The 19947-nt window shown below is 40.4% G+C and overlaps 1 protein-coding gene and 2 long non-coding RNA genes across 45 annotated transcripts in view; 2 read left to right on the top strand and 1 right to left on the bottom strand.

Annotated features, from left to right (window-relative positions):
• LOC127532141 (uncharacterized) overlaps positions 1-13652 on the top strand; it is a 40733-nt gene extending 27081 nt beyond the window's left edge. The window contains exon 2 of the long non-coding RNA XR_007939406.1: positions 13116-13652. This is a non-coding gene — a long non-coding RNA (uncharacterized LOC127532141). The remainder of the gene's footprint in view (positions 1-13115) is intronic.
• The window catches only part of LOC127532133 (zinc finger protein 665-like), a 123124-nt gene that overhangs the window by 46290 nt on the left and 56887 nt on the right, over positions 1-19947 (bottom strand). For 30 of the 43 annotated variants that reach the window (XR_007939394.1, XR_007939395.1, XR_007939393.1 and 27 more), the window contains 2 exons: positions 16505-17947; positions 15603-15737 (listed from right to left, as the gene is read on the bottom strand). The exons of 3 other annotated variants lie outside the window; for them this stretch is intronic. Coding sequence is in view for 36 of the 40 variants with exons in the window: in XM_051943100.1 (XP_051799060.1) it covers positions 15603-15737; positions 16505-17947 (1578 nt within the window). In the remaining 4 variants the exon portion in view is untranslated. Of the gene's footprint in view, positions 1-10908; positions 11793-15602; positions 15738-16504; positions 17948-19322; positions 19681-19766; positions 19897-19947 lie in introns of those variants that run through there. 10 more of the 43 variants (XM_051943131.1, XM_051943120.1, XM_051943107.1 and 7 more) reach the window with 7 other exon arrangements.
• Positions 10311-11445, top strand: LOC127532135 (uncharacterized). Its single transcript, XR_007939401.1, has 2 exons — positions 10311-10450; positions 11133-11445. It is a non-coding gene; the product is annotated as an uncharacterized LOC127532135 (long non-coding RNA).

Here is a 19947-nt window from a genome sequence, read left to right as displayed (position 1 = left end):
CGAGTTTGTGTTGGTGCTGATGCTGATAATATCAGAATTACCAATCTTACGTACATCCCCAGATTAACCTGGACAAAATTTCTGTGTCTACATTGGCCACAGTCGTTCAAAACAGCATCACACTAAATTTCATGATATCCAAAATATCCAATGCAGAATAGTGTGTACACTGTTGCTGAGACAACCTTTACATACCTTACTGTGGCGTTGATTGAATGCTTTCTTTCTGGTGTGGATCTGCTGGTGTTGTTCTAGGGAACCCAAAGTTCTAAAAGTCTTAATACACTCGTCACATCTGTAGGGTCTGTCCCCAGTGTGGTCACGTTGGTGAGCGACTCCAGTGTTGTTGAAGCCTTTCCCCTTCTGGTCACGGCGGTACGGTTTAACACTGGTGTGGGTAACTGTATGAGCTTTTAAATCTGAGAACCTTCCAAATCGTTTGCCACAGTGACACATATGCACACGTCATGTCCAGTGTGGATGCGTTGGTGATATTTTAGGTTCTCTTGGCGCTTGAAAGTTTTTCACAGTAGTCACAGTGGTACAGCTGTCTACCAGAATGGGGGCATTGATGGATCAATGACTGTTCATGTCGAGTAACGGTTTTCACACTCTGATCACAGCTGAATGGTTCACCGCCGCTGTGGACGACTTGGTGTGCTGTTAAATTACTCTTGGTAGTAAAAGCCTTCCCACACGAATCACAGCTGAATGTTCCAACTCCACTGTGAATGAGTTGATGTCTTGTGAGACTACTCTTGAAAGTAAAAGCCTTCCCACACTGATCACAGCTGAATGCTTTAACTTCACTGTGAATGAGTTGATGGCTTGTTAAATGACCCTTGGTAGTAAATGTCTTCCCACACTGATCACAGCTGAATGCTCTAACTCCACTGTGAATGAGTCGATGTCTTGTTAGATTATTCTTGAAAGTGAAAGTCTTCTCACACTGATCACATCTGAACTGTCTGTCTACAGTATGAATACGTTTGTGAATTCTTAGCTTTGTTGCTGTGATAAAAGTCTTGCCGCATTGCTCACAACTGAGTGATTCATCTCTGTTTGTTGTTGGGGAACCGTTGTTTTCCGCTGCAGATTTCTGATGTCTCACTTCATTGCTGCTTTCATGTTTCTGTAGCAACAAACAAAGACATAAACAGAGGCAGTGATTTAAATGCAACTGTGGAACAAGAAAAGCACTCAGAGAGCGCAGTACTTGGCCAAGACTGCTCAGTTGTCGCATCATTTCCGACAGATGAAATTTTTAATAAAATTTACCTTTGGCTGAACACAGGGGTGTGTTGTGCATGTTTACATTGTGTACAGATACCGAATCGCATGACGTAAATGTAAATGTAGCGAGCAGCAGGAATTGATGGGACTCGGGCACCCTCACAATTTAATCAACTGCCTTTCCCAATAAGCGCCGTGGTCCATTTTGTTGGTGTGTTGGCGAGGCGAATGTTAGGATCGGTTCCTAAAGTAACGCCCGACGGGGGACACATCAGGCGAAATCACAAGACGAACACTGTTCGCGCGACATCGTCCGACGCGGGGTGGGGCCGAATATTCGGATCTCAAAATTAATATCCGGATACCATCGTCACGACCAAATATTGGGATATTCGGGTCCAGCCCTAGGGATCGCATCACTCTCTTTCGTTATTCTGGTATTTAAGCAAATAGAGATAATTTTGACAATCCAAAATGACCCTGAGGCAGTGGTGGCACAACAGGTTAAGTCGCTGGTCTACTAATCAGAAGGTCAGTGGTTAAAACCCCGATGCGGCCACTGTTGGGCCCGTGAGCAAGGCCCTTCACCCTTCCTGCTTCAGGGGCGCTGTACCGCCGCTGACCCTGCGCTCTGACCCCACCTCCCAATGGGGGGGTATGCGAAAATCAGAATATCCCCTTTGGGGATTAATAAGGAGAATAAAAAATAAAAAATAAAAAAACAGGAGAAGTGTCGTTTGATTTGATGTTAGACATTGCTAAAAGAAAACAAAAACAATGTTTTCGTGTCATTTTATACAGTGTAAGTAAACTTCTGGTTTCAACTGTCTGAATTTCTGGAGAAGGAAAAAGGCCTGCAAACTTACATTGCCCAGAAGTATTATTCTCTACCAGAGAAAACACTGATCCTTTCCTTCCTGAACACCTGGCTTGAAAAACAAGACTTTTCCTGAGTTACTTATTGTTATGATGGATTCTTGAGATGTTATTGAGGAAACACACAGGAAACAATGAAGACTCATATCTCAAAAAATATTCACTTAAGAATATTTAGTGAGCACTGGATAATCAACAATGCATGCATGCAGATTCTCCTTTGATCTAGCTCACAACAGTTATCTAAGTAAAGTCCTGCATGCAGCTCTTCACAAAGATGAGAATGCCTGTCGTAACACTATACAGAAGTTTTTAAATGGAGATCTGCGAATATCTGATTGGCCTAAGTTAAGGAAGTTTTGCTGGATGTCTTCTGTCTTCATCCTGTTATCAGAGTACTTGTGAGTGTGTGTGTGTGTGTGTGTGTGTGTGTGTGTGTGTGTGTGTGTGTTTTAGGTTACAAGGTAACTTAGGTGTGGTTTCTTGTGAAAGGATGAGCTTCTCTTTGTCTGTCTGTGCTCAGACTTTAACTTTTTATCCGTCAGTTCGTTTAACCTAGTTTTAAGTGATAAAATATAACTTATTTAATAATTATTCAACCACTGATAGGGCAGACTTATTAGTTTATCTTTATTATCAATGCACAGTTTTCTTTCTTTATCTTCTTTTAACTGTTTATTTATAATATTGCTGGAGTTGGTTTCTGTTAAGTGTTACATGTTATTTATTCTTCAAATATTATATTTTGTTGCAATGTTTTAACAGTTTCCTTTTAAGAAATCTCACAATTTGATTCTTTAAGCTTTGCCCTTTGTGCATGATTCTTTTCTTGACCTCTCATTACCTCTTATGCATACATGTGCTTCTGCAGGTACACCGAGCCAATTTTTCTCTGAAATAAAGCAACTTCAATCTTTTATGAATCGAACCGTTTGTTCCATGTCTATTTCTGTAAGCGACGCCTCACAGGTGTGTTTGTTATCTTGAGATCTTCACTGCAGCGGAACGCTATTTTTGTGGTTAATGTGGTGTCTTAAATGTCTGAGCTGTCTCCTCTGTTTTTTGGGTGTGAGAGGTCAAAGCTGTGGTAACACATCATGAGCACACAAGTAACAAAGTTTATAATATATAATAATCATTATATAATATATAGTGATTATATGAATAAGAACCAGCTTAGTAATATAGTTTGATTATATGATAAGATGAGTTGTGATTAAAGGTGATTACACACGTGGACAAAATTGTTGGTACCCCTCAGTTAAAGAAGGAAAAACCCACAATTCTCACTGAAATCACTTGAAACTCACAAAAGTAACAAGAAATAAAAATTTATTGAAAATTAAATAATCAAAAACAGCCATTATTTTTGAATTGTTGATTAACATAATTATTTAAAAAAACAAACTAATGAAACAGGCCTGGACAAAAATGATGGTACGTCTATAAAAGATTGAAAACTATTTGACCAGAGTGACATGATTAACTCAGGTGTGTCATTTAATTGACATCACAGGTGTTTCCAAACTCATAATCAGTCAGTCTGCCTATTTAAAGGGAGACAAGTAGTCACCCTGCTGTTTGGTGAAAAGGTGTGTACCACACTGAACATGGACAACAGAAAGCGAAGGAGAGAATTGTCCCAGGACATCCGAAAAAAAATGATAGACAAACATCTTAAAGGTAAAGGCTATAAGACCATCTCTAAACAGCTTGAAGTTCCTGTGACAACAGTGGCTCATATTATTCAGAAGTTCAAGACCCACGGGACAGTAGCCAACCTCCCTGGACGTGGCCGCAAGAGGAAAATTGATGACAAATTGAAGAGACGGATCGTTGGAATTGTATCCAAAGAGCCCAGAGCAACCTCCAAAGAAATTAAAGGTGAACTCCAAGGCCAAGGTACATCAGTGTCAGATCGCACCATTCGTCGTTGTTTGAGCCAAAGTGGACTTCATGGGAGACGACCAAGGAGGACACCACTGCTGAAAAAAACTCATAAAAAAGCCAGACTGGAATTTGCAAAAATGCATGTTGACAAGCCACAAAGCTTCTGGGAGAATGTCCTTTGGACAGATGAGACCAAACTGGAGCTTTTTGGTAAGGCACATCAACTCTATGTTCATAGACTCAAAAACCAAGCATACGAAGAAAAGAACACTGTCCCTACGGTGAAACATGGAGGAGGCTCAGTAATGTTTTGGGGCTGCTTTGCTGCATCTGGCACAGGGTGTCTTGAAAGTGTGCAAGGTACGATGAAATCTGAAGACTATCAAGGCATTCTGGAGAGAAATGTGCTGCCTAGTGTCAGAAAGCTTGGTCTCAGTCGCAGGTCATGGGTCTTCCAACAGGACAACGATCCAAAACACACAGCCAAAAACACCCAAGAATGGCTGAGAGAAAAGCGTTGGACTATTCTAAAGTGGCCTTCTATGAGCCCAGATCTGAATCCCATTGAACATATGTGGAAGGAGCTGAAACATGCCATTTGGAGAAGACGCCCATCAAACCTGAGACAACTGGAGCTGTTTGCTCATGAGGAGTGGGCCAAAATACCTGTTGACAGCTGCAGAACGCTCATTGACAAATACAGAAATCGTTTAATTGCAGTGATTGCCTCAAAAGGTTGTGCAACAAAATATTAAGTTATGGGTACCATCATTTTTGTCCAGCCCTATTTCATTAGTTTGTTTTTTTTAAATAATTATGTTAATCAACAATTCAAAAGTAATGGCTGATTTTGCTTATTTAATTTTCAATAAATTTTTATTTATTGTTACTTTTGTGAGTTTCAAGTGATTTCAGTGAGAATTGTGGGTTTTTCCTTCTTTAACTGAGGGGTACCAACAATTTTGTCCACGTGTGTATATGGTGATGAATTGGATTATGATCGATCGAAATAACTAAATAGAACATAATAGAATATTGATTAAATGTGAAATAAGAGAATATTTCCCACATTATCTACATCACCATGAAACACATTCACGTAATGTTTTAATAGCAGTTAGTTGGGCATTAAACAAAAAAATGAACAGCTTCCTAGCTGTCCACCATTTTATCCTCTGTTGCAGAGTTTTCCCAAGAAGTATTAGTAGCCTGCACTAGAAATAAAGTAGCCTGCACCACTCTTGTGTCACAGAGGCATGCACAATCTGGGGAGGGTTGGGGGCATGCCCCCCCAAGAAAATTTTGATGTTTTAGTGCTATTTGGTGGCCTCTGGTGCATTTTATTTGTGTAATTTAACATTTTTCTAGCACTTGGTTTTGTCATGTGATTTGTGTATTTAAGTACATTTCATCAAAATGTGAGTTTTAAGTACACAATTTTCATGCAAACTGCACTTTCACCAGTAGTATGTGTGTCTGGTCTCTTTGTAAACCTCTGTAGTATGCTGTCTGGCTTGTAACACAACTGCATGTTTAGCGTAGATGTTGTGCGTCTTTCTGTATGTTTGGTTTTGGGAAAATATTAATTAACCTAATTTAATGACTGTGTGAGACCTTAGCTACGAGATCATAGACTTATGGGAACCTCGGCACTCCAGGCAGCTCTGGGAATGAAACAAACTAACATCAATATATGGTAAGTAAATCATGTTTTGTTTATTCACTCAGACTGCTGGTGGCTGAGTGACTGCTAGCTCTGAAAACAAAAAGTCATTGATTATTATACAGCAGATCAGAACAGAAATTAAAAAGTCAAAATGCCCAGAATAGTTTTCTAAGTCCAGATGTGAAAAAAAATTGGCCAGGACTTCCCCTGTATTTTATCATTTCACTCATCTTACAAAATATTTACAATCATTTAGAGCATTAATGAAAAAGGCTAAATTAGATCTATATGGGTAGCACCCAGAATATTTTCCAAGTTCAGACATGCAAAAAAAATTGGGCAGCATTTCTCCTGTATTCTGTCATTTCATTCATTCATAAAAGGTAATTGAACAAATCTATGAAATGTTTACATTCATGGGATTTGTTTCAGTAAATTTTAGTAATGTCAAATCATAGTTTGCAAGCAAAAAAAGTGGTAAACACTGTTCTCTGTTTTTTTAGGAAGCCCAACATGGTCTGCTGGCCCTTGCCAATCTCCTGCTTCCTCTCTGAGGACATTCTCATTCATGAATCAAACAATCCCCAAACAATTCCCTCCAGAAATGTTGCGCTCATGCAAAATCAACCAATCTCCGCGAATTTTGCGTGGCCTTGCAATTTTGTCCAATCACTGCAACTTTCCCGCAATTTTGGCCCGCCTCCCGTGAGTTCCACCAATCATAGCAGCTCCCAGCGAACACGTAATGCACGTACGTCACCGAATTCACTTCCTGTTTATGGTTTGAAGATGCAGACGTGCGATACTAATGTCTCTCATTTACCAATAAAAATTACTGCTGAAGACCGTGATAATTAATTCACTGATGTTCTTCACCAAAGCGGAGCTAAACTGTTTTACAACCGTGCAATATTGTGGTGGAATACAAAAAAGAAAAAGAAAATCATCGATTGATACACAATTTAAAAAAAAAAAAAAGAATCACGAAACATATTAGAACGGCTGAAATGAGCAGACAACAGACCAGACAAATCACCATGATGGGAACTGTTGCATCCAGATCCGTTAGAGCAGTGGTTCTCAACCCTGTTCCTCAGGACCCCATGTCTTGCATGTTTTAGATGCTTCCCTGCTCCGACACACCTGATTCAAATGATCAGCTCGTTATCAGGCTTCTGCAGAGGCTTGATAACGAGCTGATCATTTGAATCAGGTGTGTCGGAGCAGGGAAGCATCTAAAACATGCAGGACATGGGCTGTGTCCGAAATCGCATACTAACGTACTACTCATACTAAATGTGATGTCAAAATAAGTATGTAGTGCGTTCACATTGGATAGTATGAATAGATTGAGTACGCGAGAAATACCCGGATGTATACTATATCCGGAAAAATTTTAAGTATGCGCGGTGACCACACTAGTCATACTCAACCGCCCCATAATGCTTTGCGAGCTATCCACCGAAATGCAAGCCTCCGCGGGATATGTGGCCGGACCGCGGCGATTTTCATTTTATTTTATGTGGTTAAGTGGTCATCCTAATCACCCCACAGATTTGAGAAATAGGCGTTTTCTGACCAACGTTTTAAATTTGTCAGACGCCTCACAACGTGCTACTGAATGCTAGCAGCTAGTTGCAACAGCTTGCTTTTGCGCTCCGTGGTTGGACAACTGGGGCAGACGGGGCTTGTCGGTCTCGCCGCTGAGAGCCACGGCGGAGTAATGTGACGATCAGTGTGTGTGAATCATTTCCTTGTTACCCACATCATTCAAAACGGACTCAGGGATTTGAATTAAGTTTTCAGGGTCGGTCAGAAATGACACAAGGACCAAGTGATTAGACTTCGGCAGCAACCCGCGGACAGATGAGCGGTAATCTGCGATTCCGCGGGCCGCGGTCGCTCTCGGAAAACACTGCTGTTGAGCTGCCTCTGCAGAGCTACATCTCTCCAGCCAACGTTACCTGGCTTTGCTTGGATCATCTATCCAACTGGAGCAACTTTAGACATTCCAAATCATAAATCAATAATGATCATACTACAGTGGTATGTTTCTCACTTTTTGTGAAGAATCCATTTTTCCTCCGTTGCTGAGCTCAGACAAAATGGGTGACAACGTTCCTCTGCTCCTCCGTCAGACTCTCCTCCTCCTGCCAATCACCTGTGACGTCAAACACATCTTCATTAGGATACCACCATAGACTGTATATAAAGATGGACGTAGCGTCTGGCTCCCACACAAAGAAAGACACCAAACCATAAACTGGTTGAAGACAGTACACGAAGCTGTGGGGGAAAATGTAGAGAGGTTGTGAGCGTGAACCTACCAGAAGATGTGTGAGAAGTTCTTTTTTTATTAACACAAAGGTTTTACAACTGAAAATGATCGTAGATTATAACACAAAATGGAAACAACAACTTATTCATATTACATTGTAAATACAAAGAGTCATATAAAGGGAGTATTACAACCATATGTAAGCAGAAGAGGATGAAATTAACTAATAATTAATAATATAATTATTAGTTATTAGTTATAATCTATTAAGTCCAATATTAATCTTACACTATTAATTATACTTCTACCTGTCATAAACCCAGATTGTTCCTCATCAATAATTTCTCCCAATCCCACCTTCAGTCTCTGCGCAAAGATGGAGGCAAATATTTTAGCATCATTGTTTAATAAGGTTATTGGCCTCCAGTTTTCTATATTCAATTTGTCTTTATTTGGTTTGGGGATTCATTTTATAAGTCCTTGCTGCATGGAATGTGGGAGTTTGCCTTTGGTGATTGATTCTTCAAAAGTACATGCAAGAAATGGAGTAAGGGCATCCTTATAGCTTTTGTAGAATTCGCCAGTAATGCCGTCATTTCCGGGAGATTTATTATCTTTTAATGAATCTATAGCTTTAAGTACTTCATAATTAAAGATTTTTTGGTCACACAAGTCCTTTAGTTTATTGTCATTTTTTTTTAATATTGTGATTTATATTTTGACAAAACACATTCATTTGACTTTCATCAAGAGAAGAATTTTCTTCTGGATCTAATGAAGGCACCTCTAGCGTTTTCTTCATAAATTAAATCCAAAGCAAATTGAAGTGAAGCAAGTTCTCTGGCTTCATCCTGAGACGCATTTTCTTTTTCAGTTAAGTTCATAATTTTTGTAACAATTTGGAGTTCTTTTTCTCTTGTTCTTTGACATTTTTTTGCCCAATGCTATAGCCAATCTTCTGATTTCGTATTTTAATAATTCCCAGGACTCTCCAAACAGGTTGGTAATCATTGCTTGTCTCCAGTACTTCTCAATGAGCTTTTTTATTTGGTTTTGAAAGTCATAGTTCTGAATTAGTGTTTTATTTAATTTCCAGTAGTCTGTGTTAATTTTTGGACTTTCAGACAGGTTTATCCTAATTGAAATTGCTTTATGGTCTTTGAAAATAGTGGGTTCAATATCAGTTCTGTCTACATTATCAGTTATGCTGGCTGAGACCAGCCAGAAGTCAATACGAGACTGTAAGGATTTATCTTTATTACTCCATTTATACCTTTTATCATTTGGATTTTTATGCCTCCATATGTCAATTAAGTTTAACCTATTACATATATTATCTAGCTCATTCATTGCTCCTTTATTTTTGATAGGGAGTCTATCAATTTCATCATTCATAACTATTAAAATCTCCACCCCAGATAATCTTAGCTAAAGGAAATGTTGACAACCATCCATTAACTGCATCTTCGAAAGCCAAAAATAAGTTAACATTTTCGTTTCTATTATTGGTTGCATAGATGTTTCCCAAAATAAACTGTGAGTTATCTGTGCTTAGTAACAACATAATCCATCGTCCCTTATCATCTGAAAGGTGTTGAATAATTTGGCCTTCGAAGTTTACTTTTAGGACAGCGACCCCTGGTGACTTGTTTGTACCAAATGAAAACCAGATGTCTTTCCCCCACTGATTTTTCCAGAATAAACTGTCTGGCTTTTCGGCATGCGTTTCTTGGATGAAGTAAAAATCTGCTGGTTTCCTCTGAAAAAACAAAAATACCCCTTTCCTTGATAAATCATTTCGAATCCCCCTCGAATTTATGGACAAAACAGAAATAGACATGACTGGACTAAGGACTTAAAAACACAAACAGAACGAACAACAGTTCACGAAGCTGTGGGGGAAATTGTAGAGAGGTTGTGAGCGTGAACCTACCAGAAGATGTGTGAGAAGTTCTTGTCCCTCCAGATGCCAAAGAAGACCTCGAAGCGGACGGACTGTGTTTGCTGGAAGCGGCTCAGCAGCAGCTCACAGTCCGTCTTCACCCGTTTCCGGCACAAATCCACGTCCACGTGGGTCAGTCAGGACAGACCCATAAACCATAGACTGTATATAAAGATGGACGTAGCGCCCGTGACGTCCCCGTTAGTTTCTGCACTGAGAAAATGAAGCCTCTTGTTTTGTTCTATTCAATGTTCAATAAAGAAGGGGAAAAAATGAAGCCTCTTCCTGGTCTTGAATTTCTGGAGCCAGTGACAACCAATGACGTATATTATTGGTGACAACAGCAAGGGCGGAGCCGGAGAGCAGTGATTGGTCAGACTGGCTGACAGCCGAGGACTTCCTGTCCCGCCCTCATTTACGGACTTCTGCTGTTTACCGAGGCTGCTGCTGCTAACACCGTTAGCTTCCAAAAGTCGAGCTAAACTCCACAGGAAAGTCATTTTTGTAGCTAGTTGTAGTCTTCTCCACATCTGGACAACATCACACATAAAGCAGTGAAGTTACTGTAAGTTAACATCAGACTGTGTGGTTATGAAACGAACATACAGTGCTGGAGACACAAAGCAGACATGGTCACTGGAGAGAGAGCTGCCTGAATATAAACATGTTCTAACATCGTGTTTTAAAATTGTTCTGTAAATCTGAAGCCAGGTTTCCTGACTTAGTATTAACACTGATGCTAAATCAGGTTAGTCAGTGTCATAAACTAGTTAACTGTTAGCTGTAGCTAAGTGTCCTGCAGGTCACAGCTGATCAATCATAATGGATCAATAACTGCTGTTTGAATCAACAGATATAAATACATCTACGTTTCTGTTCCTCACAGAACTGTTACTGATGAATGTTAATCTCTCAGTTCAGTTCTGAGTTCATATCTCTGTTCTTTGCTTCAGTTTTTTTCTCTCTAACAGTGTACGATCAGATAACTGTGGAGCTCACGTTAATGCTAATGATACATTAGAATCAAACAGAATAACCTTTATTGTCCATCTAAGGCAGTAAAATGTTCTTTGGCCTCAACCAGGAAAACAAACATTTCCATAAGATTAAAAGATAGGACAAAACGCAACACTCTATTGTGATCCATTCAGATGCTGATGTGTTCACTCTGATATTTAATGTTCCATCAGTTGGAATGAAAGAACCTTGGAGATCTTTTTCTCACTGTTCGTGTCTTTTCCTTCCAGTCTTGTTCTGGATCATTGGGAACATCTGGTCTGATGGACTGAGAGCTCCAGAGAACATGAACATCCAGCTGTGGTTGTCTGAAGAGTCTTCTCTCCTTCATCACTGATGTCCTCCTCATCCTTCCATTAATAACAATAATGCTGCAGATTCAGCTCCTCTCTTCAGAATACAACTGGTCTTGTGACTGTTCAGTTTTTATACATCAATGTCAGCAACACATTATTTATTTCATGTGTTTAAACATCTTTACAGTTCAAAATTGTTAAAGAACGTAGTTTTTAAATGTATAATAAAGGAAATAATGAAGCTGTTGACCTGAATGTTCTTTTAATGCTGCATATCTGATATGAATAATAGCAACATGTACTCTGTGTTGGGGAAAAATGATTCACTTTCTCACGACTGAGGTGTCCCCTCAGCTGTTAGTTTATGACATCCCAAATGCCGGTGCATGAAGTTAAAAGTTATAAATGGAACCTGTGAATACTAAGAACAGAGAATAATAAACTGCTTAAACAGTTGGTCTGTCCTTCTGTAAGTGAAAGCTGAACAGGAAGTGGTTCACTGAGGATGTCGTCCATTCAGTCTCCTTCACAACCAGATGAGGTTTTCCTTCTGTTGGCTTCACTCAGAAGATCCTCACAGTGAACATGAGACACCTGAGATGAAGAGAGACATCACAGCATAGCATTAACAGAACTGAGAATAACATTAAGGGTCACCTCCGGTCCTAAAAAAAATTGTTATTGGTATCTTAAAGTAAATCCGTTGTTATGAATAAAAGAGTGTACATGAATGAACACTGGACCTCTGACTTCACCACGCTGTATGTGAACTTTAACATTGTGTGAGGAACAGATGACTGAAGAGGGGAATTCGGTTTTTCCTTTCAGCTGAATATGGAACTTAAGACGATTAGAATTTTGATTTTCATACTGAATTACTGAAATATATGATTGTTTCTGTCATTGTTTTGGTGTTTGTTGAGGAAAAGCATTGTGCAGAAATTCTCTTTCCAGCTGAAAAATAGGAGTGTTGTTCAGTAAAATATGGGAGTTACACACTCATTGATGATGTCATACGGATATCGAGGAGTTGTTTGGGTTAGGTGTTCATCTCCATTCTCTCTTCCATGTTTTATGCCGTATGCGGTCCAACTCGTGTTGGAAAAGGAGGGATAGATGAGATCAATCAACAAAATCACAATGGTTCTACCAGGATTTACAGCTTATCAGAAACATTAAGGTCTCCACAGATATGAATTCATTATACTATCAAAGAAGGATAGTTAGGAAGATTTAAATCTTACTATCAAAGAAAAATGTGAAAACATGTTAAAACAGGGTTAAAATGGCACGATGCTCTCCTAATTATGCCAATTGTGCTGCATCCAATCCTCAGCACTGCAAATTTGACCACAGGACTGAGCCTCCATGAGGTTCTCATGGGTCAGCCTATGTTCACAGTAGCTAATGCAACTTTGACCACACACGGTCACTCTGCTATGGACCGAGGAATGAATGGCTGAGTATGTGAAACGTCTAACTGAGATACTAAGACAATTTCATTTGCAGGTCCCTGAACCATCGGAGGAGCCCATTCATTGTTTTAAGTGTAATGATTGTGTACTAATCAAGTCTTTGGAAAGAATCTCTTTCTCTTAGGGGAATCCATATAAGGTGATGTTGGGGATCTGAGCAGCCGTGGAGATCAAGGGCCAAGCAGAGTGGGTCCCTGAGATGCGATGCCGGTTAGCAACGGTCAACAAGGAGGGGCCTGGACAGGAGTGACGTGGATGCTGATCTTACTCCTGACGGTTCACAGCCACTTCCTTAACGGCAGAGAGATGAGAAATGCACCTGGAGCACCTGCATCAATGAGTGGCAACAGTTGTTGCCGCTCATTTTTCTTTTAATTTTTATTCTCTAAAAGTGTTGTTTTGGCTTTGAACAGCTAATGCAAGTTTTAAAATCAAAGAATAGGTTGTCTCCTCTAAATTGCATCAATTGCGTCATGTAACTAGTGTGAATGGTCACATGACTAGGCCTCTTTACTTCTTGCCTGCTCCGATGGAAGGAGATGTCTGCCTCAAACTTGTACAAGAAGAATTTATTTCAATACCTTAACAGATATAATTGAGATATTTTGTACATACAATTTTTTAAAGGGTCTCCTACTGATATATAATAAGAATTTTATGCCTGCATGCATCTTTTGCTCATAAGAAGAGTAAATGTAAGCATGGCAACATTTGTTGCCGCTAGCATAATACATAGTCTAATACATACATACATAGTCAATACTGTCGGTCAGTATAGCCTTCTTTAACCCTTGCCTCAGGTTAAATCAGGACCAGCTCTCCGTTTAAAGGGTTAGATTCTATCTGCCTATTAGTATTCCACCTAACAGGTTTCAGCAGAATAATTAAGCTGGTGTCGAGGAATACTCGCCTAGGTCCTAACTGTCTTCTTCCAAACGTCTTACCCCTCTTACTCCAATAAATACTCTCTTACTAAGCAGCCCTCCTAAGTAGCAGAATTGATTTATTGATCATGTTTGTTAACGACAGCTTTCCTCTTAAAACTGTGGCACTTGTTGATATTCCTAGGTTCGTTTTAGAGGTTTGGAAAACTAACCTCAGGGGTAATGTTTAAATAACTAGTTGGATTAAAGTAACCTTTAAGAACCATTAGATTTAATGCACACAAACAACTTAACTTTTTACCACTATGCAGAATAGGTGAATCATAATCATTTCATTAGACTTCTCTTTAAATGCAATATAGCGTTTTATTAAGCAATTATTAGCAGGGGCACAGCATTAATTCATGATTAAACAATTTAATTATTTCTGATTATTTCTAACTTAACTAAACTAAACTAAGCTGAGCGTACCTAAGAATCTTCTCTAATTAGTAAATTTAGGAGAGAGAGCGGACAGCCAGGCCTTAGCTGCCACGCCCGGTCTTCACCTGCGTCTAGTTGAACTCCTTCGTGGACCAGCAGACTCGGTACGAAGTCTTCTTTGTGGATGGAGGGTGTTCTTCATAGGCAGGGGGAGTGGAGAGGTCCCGAAAGCCAATCGTTGGTCTGGCAGTTATCTTTAGTAGCAGCTGGAACACAAGTGCGGGCGTCTCAGCTGTCTTCTCAGTCGGATGGTGGTGGTGGAAAGCCCCCGTCTCACCAGGCTGCGGTGGGTCACTGGGTCCTCCAGCCCCTGGAGTGGAGCAGCCCTCTGCTGCTGCCTCCTGTGCCTCTCTGGATGCCATGGGTGCTTGCCTCTCTTCATCTCTTTGGACAACTGCAGACCTCTCAGGACTCTCCTTTCAGCAGAGTGTGGTCCTCGCTTGTTGAACAAAGTCAGACAAAGACTTTGCCTCCAACGATGTTCTCAGCGAACTCTGGAGCCTAAGTCCCGCGTTGTCTTCACGTCTCTTGGGCAAAAGGGTCCGGTGAAGATTCTTCAGAACTCTGGCGATGCTCCCCGGCAGCTCCGGCGAGCAGCATCTCTCCCCTCCGGGGGAGAACTCCCAATTCAGTGTCTGTGTCTCTGGGTTTTATACCCTAGCTCGACTTCAGCTTAGCACATACACATTTTCACACACAATTCTAACTAATAGGTACGCCCAGGTAATTAATTCATAGGTTTAAGACACAACCTTCTTCCTATCACGCATACATCATTCTTTCCATCTTTTCTGTTAACACATCCACTTGTTACACACACTTCAGTTGTCATGACAATGTAGGCCTGAGCCCATCCTGTCATCCTATGGAAACTCCAAGTTCCTCATTTCTGAGGAGACTTCTGCTTTTCCCATCCTGTCTGCATACAGCTCAGAACAGCACAGATTACTTCCATTCAAAACTCACTCAGTTACACTGAATCACTTCTTTAAATCATTCTTCTTACATGATCAAATAACTTATTTTAAATCATTCTCTTCTATAGCAATCATCATTTCAGAATATATATCAGCCTATTAAAATCATTCTTGCATCAAGCATAAGCATAATCATGTGGTTAACTTATACAGTTTCTCATTTTAACTTTTCATTGGTTTGCTTAAAGCTTTTATTTAGGTGGTGGTTGCTCCTGGGATCTCAAATAACTAGGCCCCACTTGACATCTCCCATGAAGCTTTGACTGGTGAAAAACAGACAACAGTTGTGTCAACAGTCTCTCCCATCTCAGCTGCTAAAACTTGGAGATCCTATTTGGTGTCTTGGTGACCTCTCTCACTTCTATCGCCCTTGGTCACTCATTCTTTACTGGATTAAAAGCAATAACAGGGGAAAAACTTCTAAGTGGGGTGAATACTCTTCACAGGCACTGCACTTGCTGACCCTTTATTTTTACTTTGTAGTAGAAATTATGGAAACCTCGTCAGAAAATAGAAATTGAGAGGTGATTAAAACATGATCAAACAAGTGCGACATTAACGAAGACACTAAACAAGAGATTACACCTGAATTCTGTGGAGCCTGATCTCAAGGACTTTAAGTTTGTGGACGACTTCAGGAACTTGGACTGAACCCGGCATAGGGCAATCTTCTTGGCAGGCGTTCAGTTTGTGGTCAGTGTGCACATCTGTGCTGCTCTCCTTGGAAAATAAACAAACAGAAAAACACAGTGTAAGTTAAAGTTTCCTGCAGCATTGAAGAACTGATGCCTTGCCTGAAATACAGAGCACCACTACTGACATCTGAAGACACTTCGACCTGTTGTAATCTAACATTCAGTTGTCTGAGCTTCCAGAAAGATTAACAATCAAAGAGAAAGGAAATGGTTGCAGGGGTTTAAACTAAGGACGCCTCCATAAAGTACTTTTGGCTCACGATCCAAGGTGAGTCATGAAATACTTAGCATCTGCTGATAACGTATCTCTCCATAATACACACATCAGCTATTGTAGATGAGCTGCAGTACCTAGTTGCACCACAGGGTGGAGCTTCTTGCCAGACCCTCAGACTGTTCTGTGTGTGGACAGCACAAAGCATTGTGGAACCTTAGCTAATAAAGGAGCGCTTTGACAAGAGACTTATACAAGGCAAACTGACATGAGGCCAACAGGCAACTGATGAGTTAAGCTGGGTTTATATTCGTTAAATATCCAACATCCCAGTAGAATATTTAATACTGATGTGATGTCTCTTTAACATTATGTGGTGAGAACGAGTTTGTGTTGGTGCTGATGCTGATCACATCAGAATTACCAATCTTACGTACATCCCCAGATTAACCTGGACAAAATTTCTGTGTCTACATTGGCCACAGTCGTTCAAAGCAGCATCACACTAAATTTCACGATATCCAAAATATCCAATGCAGAATAGTGTGTACACTGTTGCTGAGACAACCTTTACATACCTTACTGTGATGTTGACTGAATGCTTTCTTTCTGGTGTGGATCAGCTGGTGTTGTTTTAGGGAACCCAAAGTTCTAAAAGTCTTAATACACTCGTCACATCTGTAGGGTCTGTCCCCAGCGTGGTCACGTTGGTGAGCGACTCCAGTGTTGTTGAAGCCTTTCCCCTTCTGGTCACAGCGGAACGGTTTAACCCTGGTGTGGGTAACTGTATGAGCTTTTAAATCTGAGAACCTTCCAAATAGTTTGCCACAGTGATCACATATGCACACGTCATGTCCAGTGTGGATGCGTTGGTGATATTTTAGGCTCTCTTGGCGCTTGAAAGTTTTTTCACAGTAGTCACAGTGGTACAGCTGTCTACCAGAATGGGGGCATTGATGGATCAATGACTGTTCATGTCGAGTAACGGTTTTCACACTCTGATCACAGTTGAATGGTTCACCTCCGCTGTGGACGACTTGGTGTACTATTAAATTCCTCTTGAAAGTAAAACTCTTCCCACATTGATCACAGCTGAATGCTCTAACTCCACTGTGAATGAGTTGATGGCCTGTTAAATGACCTTTGGTAGTAAAAGTCTTCTCACACTGATCACAGCTGAATGCTCTAACTCCACTGTGAATGAGTTGATGTTTTGTTAGACTACTCTTCAAAGTAAAACTCTTCCCACACTGATCACAGCTGAATGGTCCAACTCCACTGTGAATTAGTTGATGGCTTGTTAATTGAGCCTTGGTCTTAAATGTCTTCTCACACTTATCACAGCGGAATGGTCTAACCCCACTGTGAATGAGTTGATGGATTCTTAGGCTGGACATCTGAGTAAAACTCTTCTCACACTGATCACAGCTGAATGGTCTAACCCCACTGTGAATGAGTTGATGGATTCTTAGGCTGGACATCTGAGTAAAACTCTTCCCACACTGATCACAGCTGAATGGTCTAACGCCACTGTGAATGAGTTGATGGTTTGTTAAACGAGCCTTGGTCTTAAATGTCTTCTCACACTTATCACAGTGGAATGGTCTAACTCCACTGTGAATGAGTTGATGAGTTGTTAAACGAGCCTTGGTCTTAAATGTCTTCTCACACTTATCACAGCTGAATGGTCTAACTCCACTGTGAATGAGTTGATGGCTTGTTAAATGAGTCTTGAGCTTAAATGTCTTCTCACACTTATCACAGCGGAATGGTCTAACTCCACTGTGAATGAGTTGATGTCTTGTTAGACTACTCTTGACAGTAAATGTCTTCTCACACTGATCACAGCTGAACAGTTTGCCTACAGTATGAATGCGTTTGTGAATTCTTAGCTTTGTTGCTGTGATAAAAGTCTTGCCGCATTGCTCACAACTGAGTGATTCATCTCTGTTTGTTGTTGGGGAACCGTTGTTTTCCTCTGCAGATTCCTGATGTCTCACTCCATTGCTGCTTTCATGTTTCTGTAGCAACAGACAAAGACACAAACAGAGGCAGTGATTTAAATGCAACTGTGAAACAAGAAAAGCACTCAGAGAGCGCAGTACTTGGTCAAGACTGCTCAGTCGTCGGATCATTTCCCACAGATGAAATTTTTAATAAAAATTTACTTTGGGCTGAACACAGGCATGTGTTGTGCATGTGCACATTGTGTACAGATACCGAATCGCATAACAGAAATGTAAATGTAGTGAGCAGCAGGAATTGATGGGACTTGGGCACCCTCACAATTTAATCAACTGCAAAGTAAATATTCACAAATATTTCCTCTCATTTTCACTGTATTACTGATAAATACTTGCACAATAAATTCAGAAACTATGTTTTCAATTCACATTTCATTGTTCAGCAGTTGACACAACAAGAAAGGCTCTCAGAGAACACAGTACTCCACCAGGGATGCTCAGTTGACGTATAATTTCCAACGGATGAAATCTTTAATAAAAATGACCTTGTGCTGAGCACAGGCATGTGTCTGTTTGGTTAGCTGATTGTTACCTTGATCTGTTTGTTTGGTCTGTTGTTTGCTTGGTCTGTTGGCTTGTTTTGGTTGGATGGTTGTTTCCTTGATCTGTTTTTTTGTTTGTTCGGTCGGTCAGTCGGTTGTTTGGTTGGTTGGTCTGGTCTGTTGTTTGGTTCGCTGGTTGTTTCCTTGATCTGTTTGTTTTGTTTGGTTGGATGGTCGGTCGAATGGTTGGTCATTTGGCCTGTTGTTTGGTTCGTTGGTCGGTCGAATGCTTGGTCATTTGGCCTGTTGTTTGGTTCGTTGGTTGTCTCTTTAATCTGTTAGTTTTGTTTGGTCGGTCGGTCTGTTGGTTAGTCAGTCGGTCTGTTGTTTGGTTGGTCTGGTCTGTTGCTTGGTTAGTTGGTTGTTTGCTTGATCCATTTGTTTTTTGGTTGTTTTGTCAGTCAGTTGTTTGACTGGTTGGTCTGGTCTGTTGTTTGGCGAGTTGGTTGTTTGCTTGATCTGTTTGTTTTATTTGGTTGGTTGGTCGGTCAGTTGGTTAATTGGTTGATTTGTCTGTTGGCTTGTTTTGGTTTGTTGATTGTTTGCTTTATTTGTTTGGTTGATCGATTGGTCTGTTGTTTGGCTGGTTGTTTGTTAGACCATTTGATATACTGTACTAAAATTTTGTGCTAAAGAACCAGTGGATGTGGATTTAAATGAAGCAATCAAAGGAAAATGTAATTAATGAGAATTAATGACCAAGACAACACTGAACAGTGCGTAAGCTACAATTTTATTTTTTATAAAACAAAGTAAGCTCATACCAGGATTTACATCCTGCTCCCTACAGCAGTGCACTAAAGTATAAAGAGAAAGTCAAACCAAAGAACCTTCTTCAGTGGACTTCAGAGTCTCCACATGTCTTCTGCTGAACTCTAGTCCAGATATAAGAAGAACTTTTCTCAACAGTCTTTCGCTTTGTCTCCCATGAAGCTTTGACTGGTGAAAAACAGACAACAGTTGCTGTATCAACTGTCTCTCACATTTCAGCTGCTAAAACTTGGAGATCCTTCAGAGGAGTATTAGGTGTCTTGGTGACCTCTCTCACTTCTATCGCCCTTGGTCACTCATTCTTTACTGGATTAAAAGCAATAACAGGGGAAAAACTTCTAAGTGGGGTGAATACTCTTTACAGGCACTGCACTTGCTGACCCTTTATTTTTACTTTGTAGTAGAAATTAAGGAAACCTCGTCAGAAAATAGAAATTGAGAGGTGATTAAAACATGATCAAACAAGTGCGACATTAACGAAGACACTAAACAAGAGATTACACCTGAATTCTGTGGAGCCTGATCTCAAGGACTAAGTACGTGGACAACTTCAGGAAATTGGACTAAACCCAGCATGGGGCAATCTTCTTGGCAGGCGTTCAGTTTGTGGCCAGTGTGCATATCTGTGCCGCTCTGATTGGGAAAAAACCCCCAGAAAAACACAGCGTAAGTTAGTTTCCTGCA

The sequence above is a fragment of the Acanthochromis polyacanthus genome, chromosome 22, assembly GCF_021347895.1.
Source record: "Acanthochromis polyacanthus isolate Apoly-LR-REF ecotype Palm Island chromosome 22, KAUST_Apoly_ChrSc, whole genome shotgun sequence".
In the NCBI taxonomy this organism is placed as follows: domain Eukaryota; kingdom Metazoa; phylum Chordata; class Actinopteri; family Pomacentridae; genus Acanthochromis; species Acanthochromis polyacanthus.
This window is presented reverse-complemented; position numbering and strand designations above follow the sequence as displayed.